This window comes from Peromyscus maniculatus, chromosome X, assembly GCF_049852395.1.
Source record: "Peromyscus maniculatus bairdii isolate BWxNUB_F1_BW_parent chromosome X, HU_Pman_BW_mat_3.1, whole genome shotgun sequence".
Lineage (NCBI taxonomy): Eukaryota > Metazoa > Chordata > Mammalia > Rodentia > Cricetidae > Peromyscus > Peromyscus maniculatus.
In genome coordinates this window covers 135,041,584-135,054,518 of record NC_134875.1, presented here as the reverse complement: position 1 = coordinate 135,054,518, position 12,935 = coordinate 135,041,584, and the positions used below count along the sequence as shown (strand labels likewise).

The 12,935-nt window shown below is 51.0% G+C and overlaps 1 protein-coding gene across 1 annotated transcript; it reads right to left on the bottom strand.

The window, feature by feature from the left end:
• Nucleotides 1-23: 23 nt before the first annotated feature.
• Ccdc22 (CCC complex scaffolding subunit CCDC22) lies at nucleotides 24-11,673 on the bottom strand. Its single transcript, XM_006995060.4, has 17 exons — nucleotides 11,464-11,673; nucleotides 10,139-10,316; nucleotides 6,672-6,804; nucleotides 5,715-5,821; nucleotides 5,517-5,583; nucleotides 5,247-5,425; nucleotides 3,641-3,835; nucleotides 2,972-3,034; nucleotides 2,652-2,771; nucleotides 2,072-2,191; nucleotides 1,873-1,989; nucleotides 1,677-1,778; nucleotides 1,487-1,594; nucleotides 1,130-1,225; nucleotides 876-935; nucleotides 725-799; nucleotides 24-370 (listed from the first exon to the last, which is right to left on the bottom strand). Exons 1-17 carry the CDS (start codon nucleotides 11,511-11,513, stop codon nucleotides 257-259), a joined length of 1,884 nt encoding a protein of 627 aa, XP_006995122.1. The 5' UTR covers nucleotides 11,514-11,673; the 3' UTR covers nucleotides 24-256.
• Nucleotides 11,674-12,935: the final 1,262 nt, after the last annotated feature.

Sequence of the window (12,935 nt, the reverse complement as noted above, 5' to 3'; positions counted from 1 at the left end):
GCCCCAATCGATGCCTCAGCGTGGACCACAGAAGAATTTCTCTTTTATTTGGGATCCAAGCCCCCTGGCCCCCAGTGCCCATCCAATAAACCGTGGCCAAGCTAGACAATCACCCTGATCAAAGAAAGATGGGACCAGATAAGCAGGCACCTGGGTTTAAGATGCCAAACAGAAGGCAGTGCTGGAACAAGTGCTTGGGCACTGTCTCCAGCACCCCCAAATTCGTGCCTGTGGCTAGGAGACCTCCATCAGGGCTCTAGGCCTCCCGGACCCGGCCCAAGAGGCCAGCATTCTCCTGGCGAAGGGCTCGGTAGTCCTCACAGATCTTCTCCAGGTTGCTCAGAGTCTTCTTGCCCATCTCTGTCTCAATCTAAGACAACAGGATGCACACATCTTTAGCATGCAGGGCCCATTTTCCAGCCCCTACTGGCTGCCCCTCTACTGCGTTACTCTGCTCCTCCCACCCCTGGAACAGTGGCCTGTCCCTTCCCATCACCAGGCCATTGTGTATGTCCTTCCCTCCGCCTAAAGTCACAGCTTCTGCCATGGGTTCTGGGAGGTGGGCATTAAGAGCCTCAAGCTAGAAGCCAGGGCCCAGAGTAGACAACTGGCTAGCTCCAGGTCCCAGGCACAGCAGACACTCTGGCTGAGCCTCTAGCTGTAAGTTGTCTGCTTTCACGGAGCTACCCTCTGGCCTGCCTCCATTCCCCTTCCCAGATCTCACCTGCTCCTCAAGGTCTCGAACTTCCCTCATAATAGTGCCTGTGTCCTCAATGGTCTGGATGAGCTGACTGCAATTCTGGAGACAGGAATACAAGGCTTGCATCTGTGCTAGCCCTCCACAGCCAGCCCACCGGGAACATGGCTCCCCTCACCTCATGCAGGGCCGCTAGGTATTTGTAAGCTTTCCGAACAGCATCATCCTTCTTAGCATCCTGAAAAGACAGAAGGGACCACAAACGTGTCAGCCAGACATTCCCGCTTTTTCCACTACTCCATTCCCCTACAGAGCCATCCTCTACTACCTACCACTTTACCTCCAGCCTCCACAGAGCAAAGCCAGGCCCAAGCCACAGGCACCAGTGCCCAGTCCCACCCCTCCCCTCCCCCAGGCCAGCCTGCTTCATACCTTGAACACCAGCTCATCAGTCACCGCAAATGTCCGGTCCAGCTTCCCAGAGAGAGAGTTGATTTCCTTCTGAAGTTCCTTTGTGTCCGACAAGATCTGGCAGAAACCAGGGTAGCCATCAGTCCATGTCTGGGGGCATGGTGGCTGGCCAGGGATGGTACTCATGTGCCTGTACTTACATCCAGTCAGGGCCTGTGTCACTCACTGTGTTGGGGTGGCTGGGGTAGACTGTATGTGACTATTATATGCTGGGGGGTGCTGAAGCAGCTCTACCTATCAGAGACCATACAGTCCCTGTGTAACTACCCTATTCCTGTCTGCCCACATGACCCACCCATCAGAGCCACAGTGGCACACCTTAGTGATCTCTTCCTTCTGCTTCCGGATGTTGCCCACAATCTCCAGGATGCGCTGGGTATAGGCCAGCCGGGACACATCTTTTGGCAGACTCTCCAGCTCCGACACCTAGACAGGAACATGGCAGGCATGAGCCCAAGCCCCACACCTCACCCACCATGACAACCCGGGGCCCTAAAATCGGCCTCACCAGCTGCTTATAGACCTCCTCCTTCCTGCGAGCCTCTTCTGCAGCTGCTCGAACACTCTGGTGCAGCTCCTGGATTTCTGCCAGCCGTCGAGATGATTCCAGCTGCCAGGAACCCATAGACAGAAGGCAGTGAGCAGAGCTCAGAGACAGCCCCCAATGGAAGCAGTACATCTCCGCTCAGGACTCTGCCACCTACCTCCCTACAGTCCTGGAGTTTTCGGAGGTGGCGGTACTCAGCAAGAAGCGGGACTCGATGTTTCTCCCACTGACTGGCGAGATGAATGACCCGCTGGGCACTACTCTCCACCACATGCTGGCAGGAGTCGGGGAGTATGTCAAAACGGGCTGGACCCATCCACCCCGCCCTTCTCAGCCCAACCCCAACCCCAGCCCACCTGCAGCTTGGCGAGGTTGGCAGCCCCGTCAGGCAGCAATTCCACCGCCCTGCTCTTCAAGCGTAGGGCCTGCTCCTGCTCAGCCACGCTGAGTTCACTTTGTCGACACTCGGTTTCCACCTGGTATACTCACAGGCAAGCCCCCAGTCATATACACAGCTCACAATCCTAGTGAGCCCATCATGGCCCTGGCCCAGCTCAAGGCCTTACAGAGCACCCCATGGCCTCTACCTACTCCAGGCCTCTGGATCTTCAGCTCCATACCGACAGCCAGAAGCCCCAAGAAGCCCTGCAAGTCCCTGCCCATACAGACCCATCTTGCTCCACTGATGCCCATAGCTGCTATGTCCCCCAACAAAGCCTGACTGGTACCCAAATGTGCCTCTAACCCCTATAGGTCCACCAAGCCATCAATCCAACATCTTTCTTTGCCTCACAAGTTCTCCCGAACCTTCAATAACACCAGAGGTCCCTAGCATCCTCCATCAACAAGCCTGGCATCTATGCACCTCTACGGAGCATCTCTCAAGGCCCTAGTTTGGGACCTGATCCAGCCCAAGTCCCTCTCCCAGCCCCTCACCTGCATAAGGTTCATTCCCAGGGTCTTCATGTCAGCTTCAACCTCCTCAATGTTGTGGTTCACACTTGCCAGCTGCTCCCGAAGGGACTCTAACTCCTGCTCTTGAGCTGCCCGTGTGTCCTGGGAAGCACAGGCCAGTCTAGGTGGAGCTACCAAGTCCAGGAGACAGGCAATAGCCCAGCTGGACTGACAGAGACACACACACACACACACACACACACACACACACACACACACCCTCTCTCTCTCTCTCTCTCTTTCTGTGTGTGTGTGTGTGTGTGTGTGTGTGTGTGTGTGTGTGTGTGTGTGTGTGTCCTTACCTGTTCAGGCCTCTGGGAGGTAGCTGGTACGTCTGGTACCTGGGTGGCCTGGACCTGGGGCTCCTATGGGTAGAAGCAGCAACCTGGTTGTCAGTCACACAAGGTCCTATCCTTCACAGCCTAGCCTTAGACCCCAAAGCACCCTCAAGCACTGTACCCATGTCCGCTCAACCACTGACAGTTTTCAGACTGTGACTACAGCAGAGTGAAGCACCATCTGTAACTACAGGTTAGAGTGGCGACCACAAGGAAACCTCCCTGACCACCCCGACCCTATAACCACCCGGTCCTATAACCACCCTGACCCTGTAGCCACCCCGACCCTATAACCACCCGGTCCTATAACCACCCTGGCCAAAATGTCCATGAGAAAGGCAGGTGTTCCTCTGGGTGAGTGTCCAAGAAGAAAAGATATTCTCAAAGCAAACATGTTAACCAAAGGAAAGCCCAAGGAATGATGGGATTTGTGTGGGAGCACTGCACACCTCTTACACAAGTCCCATCTATCTGCCCGTTCTCCACTCAAGTCCCAGGAAGCTAGGGGAGTCTCTCCCAGTTAGACAGGGCCTCTTCAGTGGGCACAGGGAACTTGTATAGAATACAGTGGTGTTAATACATAAGGCAACCCTCAAAGTCAGCCATCAACACAGTCCACTCTGGCCTACCCACCAGATGGAAGGTAAACTTCTCTGAATGGGTGAAGCGGGAGCCTTTGGGGGTACTAGTCTTATCCCTAGCACCCCAGGCCTGTAGCATCTCTCCTAGATCTCGGACTTGTGTCGGGGCTCCAAGTGGGCCCCAGCTTTGACGCAGATGTTCAGCCAGCTGCTTGTATAGTCGCTGCTGTGGAGCCCGGGAATCCTCCTGGAAAGAAAAGACGGGAAGAGGAAGGCATAAGGACCTGCTGGTTCTTAGAACCCTGCCTTCCCACCAAGGCCGTCCCTGCCCTATTGGCCTAGGAGCTCCCCACGGACAGAGAGGTGCCTTTCTCCACAGCTACATCTCTCTACCCGCTCACTCCTCACCCTGCAGAAGAATGTGAGAAGAGAGCAAAGTGAGCCTGGAGCTTTCCAATCAGAAGGAGACAGAAAGGATGGTGGGCAGCAGACACAAAAGGGAGAGTACCAGACCAAAATGGTTCCAAGTTCGGGACAGAGGAAGATAAGTAAAGGAGAGAAGAAAAGAGACCATTTCAGTGATAAAGGGTACTAAGAAATCATTCATTTCATTCAGTATGAAAATGGCAGAATGGTTACATAAAAAATGTTCCTATGAGTAATGACACGTCATCTGGACTCCTTAAGAGTTGAAATTGTGTGGCAGATTGGGTTGGCTAGGGTTTGATCCTGAACATAGAACCCAGGGCCTTGTATATGCCAGGTAAGTGTTCTACCATGGAGCTACATCCCAAGCTCTGGGATTTACTCTGAAATATAAGGAGAAAGTTAAAAGAGAATGGAAGAAAGGCGGGAATCATTAGAATAACCCCTCTATATTTATGCTTCCAAATGCCTGCCAACTTAGAGAGGAGACATGCTTGTAATCCCCGAACTCAGGAGGCCGAGGCAGGGGGATTGTAAATTGTGATGCCGGCTTGGGTTATATAGTGAGACTCTGTCTCAAATCTCTCCTAAAAAACCTGAGAGGAGGCAGGGAGAGAGAAAGAAGAAGCAAACGGCAACCGGAGTAGCAGAGATAGATAGAAAGAGACACAGCGGAAATGGACTGGGGGGCGGGGTGCAGTGGGGAGGGGGGACAGGTGGAGAAGCAGATATGGGGGAGAGGGGACAGATACAGAAGTGGGCAGAGGTGGAGAAAGAAGATGAAGAGGTAGGAGGGGACAAGAAGGGACAGGCAAAACTGAACAGAGAGATGCCGTATACAAATGGAGAGGCAGAAAGGGTGAGAAGGAGGGACAGGGAAACTCCACAACAAGAAAGACAGGAACAGGGGGAGATGGTGCAGACACCCAGAGCCAGAACCCATGAGGATCACTGACAAAGGCAGAGACAGAGACAGAGCTCAGGGACGTGCCCCAGTCTGCACAGTCCCGGGGAAAATCCATGCAAGGTCACTACCCCACCATCCCCCGTTTTCAGAACAGGAAAGCAGGCAAAGGGGGAAGACTTGCTGCAGGCTCCGTCCTTCTCATCCGTTCTTTCAGGCAGGGAGAACAATGAAGAGAGGGACAGAGTGGGGGAAAATGAGATGCGGAGAGCTAACAGGAGCCACCGGAAGCAGAAGCCTTGGGACGAGAGCTGAACACTGGTGGTACCTGGGTTTGCAGGCGGTGTGCCCAGCACACTCGGTCTTCATCTCCTGGGCTGTCCCTGTTCACAGGCTGGCAGAGCTGGACGGCATGATGTTCGAGGAGGGAGGCTGCCCTCCGCATCAGCTGGGGCACCTGTGTGGGGGCTGGTAGCAGCAGAGGACTTGCCTGGAACTCCCGTGGCTCTGGAGGCAGAAACAGTGTCAGCCAGCTGCCCCACCGTGCACCAGCGCCCATACACACACCTCTCCCCTCCTCACTTAGCTGCAGCCTCACCTCCTCTGGAACTCAGTTCAGACAGAACCAACCTGCTCGTGTGGAACGACTGCTCCAGGCCGGAACCCTGTGGGGAGAGCAGAGTCAGCCTCGGGAATGAGGCCCTAGGGAAAGGGGGCCAACAACCTGGGCAAGTGGCTGAGGACCAAGAAGGCAAGGAGGGGGCAAGTCCAGATGGATAGGAGGTGGGGATCCCACCTGGAGGCGTTGCAGCTTGGGAGTTCGAAGGAGAGGTGGGACCCAGGGCACGGCCAGCTGGTCCCGGATTTGGCTCCCAATGGCCCGGAGGAAAATAGCCGAGTCACCTATGGGGTGAGGGATGGGGGGGACATGCCACAAATCTGAAAGGACTGGGAAGCCAGCCAGAGCCCCTGATCCCTCGCCTCCAGATGCAGTTGGACTCAAGTAGCATTCTCAGGCATTCAACAGTTACTGAGCTTAAACTAGGTAGGTACCAGTTACCGGGTTAAACACCACTTCAGGGGAAAAAGTGATAAGGTCCCCCATCTTCATGGAGTCAGCAAGATAACAGAAAAGAAACTTCATGAATAGGACCATCTATTCTAAGCAGGAGAGAGAAGGATTGCTAAAAGGAGCCAGAATGTTCCAAAGAGCAGGCAGTGAAAGGCCCTGCTGAGGTAACAGAGCAGAAGCCACAGAGAGTGAAGGATGTATTTAACCTTTTGACATTCTGACATGATGTTATCATCTACAAAGTTCATGCTCAAGAACAGTGCAATTGAGTCACGCCAAAAAAATCTCCTAACATTTTAAACAGCTTTGCAGCTGTGTCTTGGTTGACATTCACGGCTATCTTCAGCAGCCTGTGCCCCCAGGGCTGGACTCACCTGACACGGAGTTGACTATGAAGAGATCTGAGAGAAGAATAATCCAGGGACCCAAACACCCTGAGGCTAGACTGTGCCTGGCACATTTAGAGAACACCAAGAACACCCACGTAATGAGCATGGAGTGAGTGAGGATCAGAGGTACAGGAGCTCCTAGCTACTTGTCTGGTATCCATCTGCTCTCGGTCCTCGGTCCCACCCAGGTCCCCTGAAGCTACATCCTGCCCCCTACCCTTCCTGCCACCTCTCTCAGCCCCTGTCACCCTGGAAACACAGTCCGTTTCCCCAGTCCTGCAGGACCCCGTACCTGCAGGCTGATCTGCATCCTCAGAGGCATCAGTGGGTAGCCGCTCAGCCAAGAAGAGAAGCAGGTCTCGGAGGTCAGGCTCACTGGGATAGAGGAAGTTCTGATAGCCAAGCTCCAAGGGATAGCCCAGGTCCTGGGGGTTGGCAAGTACAACCAGACAATGAGACTGAGGGTAAGAAGGCAAGCCCGCATTTGCCAAGCAGGGAGGCGCCTCCTGCTCTGGGGGCCACGGGACTATCTATCACACCTTCCCTGACTCTCACCTGCCATCACCCTCTCACGTCCCCCCTGCATCACCAAGGCATCCAGGCCTCAGCGACAGCCACAAAGCCTTCATAGTCAGTATTGCAAGGTCAAGAAAAGAGATCAGAGCTCAGCAGGCTTGCTGCTAGTGGCGGCGCACGCCTTTAATCCCAGCACTCGGGAGGCAGAGGCAGGAGGATCTCTGTGAGTTCGAGGCCAGCCTGGGCTACACAGTGAGTTCCCGGACAGCCAGGGCTACACAGAGAAACCCTGTCTTGAAAAACAAAAACAAAAGCAAAGCTCAGCCTTGCTAACTATTACTCAAAATCCAAAGGCCATAAAAGAACACAGGATTTCTGCTCATATGAAAAGACAGAAACAACTTTAAGAAAAATATAATTAACAAAATCAAAAGAGCAGTGACAGCTTAGGAAAACAATATCTATTATCTACGTACTGCCTAAAAAAGAGAACTGGGGATGTGGGTCAGAGTGCTTGCTTACATGAGCAAGGCCCTGGGTTCCATCCCTAGTACCCACAAAATAATTATCACCATACCATCATCATCATCACCACCACCACCAACAGGCAAAGATCAGCAAACACACAGCTCAGGAAGGAAGGACTAGCAAGGGTTCTAGATAGGTTCAAAGACGTCCAGACCCTGAAAGCAAACTGCCTAGACGCAAACCCAAGCTTTGCCTCTTACCAACTGTGTGACCTCGGGCCAATACTTCTCTGTACTTCACTTTTGCTATGTAAGAAAAAAATTATACCAAGGGCTAGAGAGATGGCTCAGTGGTTAGAAACACTGGCTGCTCTTCCGAAGGACCTTGGTTCAATTCTCAGCACCCACATGGCAGCTCATGACCACCTGTAACTTCGGTTGAGGGGGTCACAATGCCTTCTTCTGACATCTGCCAATACCAGGCACACAAATGGTACATACACATACATGTGGACAAAAGCTCTCATATGCATAGAATAAAACATAAATCTAAACAAATACAAATTTGAAATATTTTTTTAAAAAGATACTAAAACATCTGAGACAGCTGTCACATGCTCAAATGAGTTGTCAACATGTTACCACAATGCCTGGGCACAGAGTATCGACTCAAAAACCATCATTATGATATGTATCCATGTATTGTCACAACAGACGCTGTGTTAGAGGCCCATGGCCACACAAGTGTAAAAACAACTGGCTTCTATGCTACATTATTTAGTTTTTTTTTTTTTAACCTGACATCTATGATCTAAGAGTTGTCACTGATATAGAAACTCATTCCAGGAGTGGGCTGTTGTGGTGGTTTGAATAAGAATAGCCCCATAGGTTCATAGATTTGAATGCTTGGTCACCAGGGAATGGTACTATTTGAAAGGACTAGGAGGTGTGGCCTTGTTAGAAGAAATGTGTCACTGGGGGTGAGCTTTGAGGTTCCAGAAGCCCATGCCAACCAAGCCTAGAGTCTCTCTCTCTTCCTGCTGCCTTGGGATCCAGACATAGAATTCTCAGCTACTGCTCCAGCCTGTGTGCTACCACGCTCCCCGCCAAGCTGATAATGGACTAAACCTCTGAAATTGTAAGCCAGCCCCAATCAAATGCTTTCTCTTATAAGAGTTGCCGTGGTCATGGTGTCTCTTCACAGCAATGGAACACTGACTAAGCAGCCATATACAGTGACAAATGCCAAAACACAGGTGGTTTGGATACAGAAGTGGATACCAGAAGCAAGATACATAGAGAGGAAGACACCAGAACACACAATGCTGAATTGGAGACCCTTTCTGATTGCTGCTGGCAAACCATGGCTGCTGAACTAGACAATCACATGTATCTCTTGGCCACCAAGTTCTTTGCCCCACACTGAAATTCACATGAGCCACAATTTCCAGAGGCAGACAGCACCGAGAAGGGAACCTCAGAGAAAGCCTCATCCCAGCACCTTGGTGCTTCCCACTGAGCATACTCCACACCCGACAGAAGACAGAGCTTCTCTCTTGGAAGGCCATCTTCCAGAACGCGGCCCCAAACAGGGGCAGGCTGATCACTTCATGAGGCCACCAAGCGCCCTAGACAGAAGAATATGAGACCTCCTGACAGCTAGGTGAACCTTAGAGTAATGAGCTAGCTAGGCAGAGCTAACGAGGGTACTGCTCAGGTCAAAACTGCGTGAACATTGGTCCAAGGCAAACAGCTGTGATGACCCTGTCCCCTTTGGTCTGCAAGGAAGTTTTCACTGGCTATTCTAATGGCCTGCCACCATAGACTAGCAACTGACCGAGTATGCTCGAAGTGTCTACATTCACTCCATAGCAACAGGCTGCTGGGATGCAGGCAGCCAGATGATGCTACCAACTGTTCCTATAGCAACTTAGTTTTTGACTGAATCCAGGACCTCATGCATATGAAGTACACACTGTAAAACTGAGCTACACTCGGACTCAGTTTAGCTTTCACACTCATTCTACACAGACAGAAACTGAGGACCCAAAGGTTAAAAAGCAGGCCCAAAGTCACCAAGACAGTGAGCTACAAGAAAAGGCAGAACTCTCAGCTCTGGACCACAGGAACTGCTCTGAAATGGAGGGATGGGCGCTTCATTGAAGAAGTTCTCTATTCCACCTAACAGAGTAGCATTTTGGGAACCAGGAGAGGCATAATACAATGTAACAGACAATGTTTTCCTTAAACAGAATGCCTTTCTCTGGGGAAACATCCCTTCTCCAGCTCTATGGGATGAAACCGCAGCTAATCCATCCTATAGGCTGTGTCCATATGATCTGGGCAGAACTAAGCAGAGCTTTGTTTAGGAGTATACAACCCAACCAAGGTCTTTCTTCAGCCCTAGTAAGTAGGTAAATGACCACTCTGTGACACTGGGGTGAAATCTGGATGCCAAGCTTAAAAGACGGGTGCTGAAGGTAGTCCGCGTGTAAACTGAGCCGGCTCGCTTACTCCACACAGCCTTCCTTTTATCGTCTCCATTTCACGGATAAGGAAACAGGCATGGAAGGGTTGGGGTCACACAGCCAGCATGGGTAGAGCTAGGTGGAGTCCGGACTGGCCACGCAGTGTGGCCTCCGAGGAGGCAGCTTTAACCATTAATGAATGCCAAGCCACCAAGAGGGGCAGAGAGGAAGGCAAGGGGGTCAAAGAACTTGGTGACTCTGTGAAAAGGGAAGGAAGATGGTGTGCATCCTGGGAGGAGGGCACTCACCATGCAGGCCTGAGCCAGGTTCATGGCCAGGCGGAACCGGGCAGACATGGCTGGTGGCAGCAAGTGGCTGAGGCCAGAGCCCACATCAGGATTGATCACTCGAAGGCATCGGACGACAGCCTCTACAACCAGCTCCGTGGTGAAGGCTCGCAGAGTCTGCACTTCTGGAGGGACTGCCCTAAAGAGGAAGGCAGCAGGCTTAAGGAGGAGCAGTTAGGAAGAAAAAAAAAACAACAGCCTTCTAGAGAAGGAAGCTCTAGAACCCGGGTGGGGGCGGGGAAGAAAGAACCTAGGCTTCAACAGACCCTGGGTGTTAGCAACTCTGACTTCTACTTGGTCCTAAGACCTCAGTGAATACAAGTGACCCGGGTTCAGCAAAGTCTCAAACTCCCCTGCACTTCAAAGTTTCAAACCTCTGCGATCTGAAAAGGTGAAAATGCTCCCAGTGGCATGGTCTCCACAGCTCTAGGTCCCGAGACATTGTGTTCTTTGCATGGCAAGGCCTCCTAGATCTACCAGGCTTTGAAAAAACTACACGGTAAGAGGCTGGGGTTTTCAGAAGTCTCAAATGCCAGGGTCCCTGAATAGAAACAAAAATCAGGCACCTTAAATCTTGGCATCCAGGACTTTTAGGGCCCTCAAACAGAAGATTCCTTGTGTGTCAATGGTTTTGTTGTTTTGTTTTGTTCTGTTTTTTTTTTTTTTTTTTCAAGACAGGGTTTCACTGTGTAACAGCCCTGGCTGTCCTGGGACTCTCGCTGTAGACCAGGCTGGCCTCGAACTCACAGAGATCTGCCTGGCTCTGCCTCCCCAGTGCTAGGATTAAAGGCGTGTGTCACCCCCACCCAGTGTGTGTGTCAGTATTACCATCTGCTGCTGCGGCCAGAATTTAGGGCCCCGGTGTTTTGAAAAGCCCTGAGTGTTTCAAGAGCTAAAGTCTTAAGATCCTCAAGTATCCAGTTTCAGGGATTCTGGAGACTCTGAGTGCCAGTCCTGGGTTGTAAGCTTCCTGAATCTCAGAGTCCAGGTGTCCTACAGCCTCTAAATATCAGGGTCTCAGCGTATTAGTGTCCAGACCACACATTTCAGGTCTCAGTTCCTAAGGTTCCAGACTTGTAAGGTGTCTGAGTCCTTTGGGCTTACCAAATGTCCAGATCAAAGGGTCTGGGAGATCCATGATGTTAAAGTGTAGGGGGGCTTAGGATCCTGTAAGTTGGGGCCCTTGGGTGCCAAGGTCTCGATTTTAAGGTTCCCGGGTAATGGGGTCCAAGGTTTTGGAGTCCCGGATGTGAGCAATTGGAGGAGAGTGGGAGCTGCGTACTTACGTGCCCGCCTGGCGCAAGGAATGGATGAGGATTCGGTCGGCCTCTTCCATGGTGGAGTCAGTTCTAACTCTGGGGCTGGGTCCAGGACCAGATCAGAGAAAGTGGAGCAATGCTGTAGCAACTGCTCTCCCCGCGCCCAAGGAGGACAGAGCATCACGTGCCACGCAAGGAACATTGGGAAGTGTAGTTCTGAAAGTGATCGCTGGGCAGGCAGGATGCCTGGAGGCGTGGTATGTTGTATACACTCAGAGCTAGGCACGCAATGGCTGCTGGAAGCTGTAGTTCTTCCACCTGAAGTCCCGCAGACTCCTCCAAGGGAAAAAACCGAATTGTGCTAGCCGCTAAGGGACAGGACAGAGAAAAATTTCATTTAAGGACGCGTTCATCTTCCAAGTTGCAAAAGCCTACAAGTATAGAAAATGACTGTTCCCCTCTGTCTTGCTTTCCTCATCTGTAAAATGAGAATCTTGATAATACCTATGTCCTAGGGTTAAGATATAATTACTGCTACTGGGGAGGCGGCTCAGGATAAGGGCTCCTGCTACCAAGCCTCACAACCTGAATTTTCTCCCTGAGATCCACATGGTAGAAGGCGAGAAATGACTCAATAGAGTCTGAACTCCACATGTACACTGTGACACATGTATGCCTGCGTGTGCACACACAAACAATCAAATAATACATCTTAAATAAATAAGCAAACATAATTACTGGACCAGTAAGATGGTTCATCATGTAAAGTCTCTTGCCACAAACGCTGATAAACTGAGTTAGATCCCTAGGACCCACAGGGCATATAAAGAGAATGGACGTCTACAAAGTGTCCTCTGACATCCACACATATGCTGCAGTACCACTGGCGCGCACACACACACACACACACACACACACACACACACACACACACACACACACACGACGATGAAAAAAGAAACAGAATTACTAAGCCGGGTGCAGTAGAAAACACCTGCAATCTCAGCACCTGGTTGGAGTGTAGATTGGGCTACACAGGGAGACTACCACAAGAGAAAAGAAGAAGAGAGTGAGGGAAGAGAGAAAGAGCTGTCAGTTATACCTATTCATTCAATCAATAAATGGGCCATTTTAATATGCTATACATGCATGTTCAATCAAAAAATATTGACACAGCAAATATCTATATAACCATTACTTATTGAACAGCCTACTTTGTCTCCACTGCCCAATAGTGCTAAAATTTGTCATACATCACACACACATATACACACACATCACATGCATGGCTCAGTTTCCGAACTATACTTTTTTTTTTATTGTTGTGCTGTTTTGTCTCCGTTTGGTTTGGTTTTAAGACAACCGAGTCTTGCAATGTAGCCCAGGATGACCTCAAATTTGTAATGATAATACTCCTTTCTCCCAAGTTCCGGGATTAAAAGCTTGTGCCACCACCCATGGCTGTAATCTATTTTTAATTACTGTAGATTTATAATAAG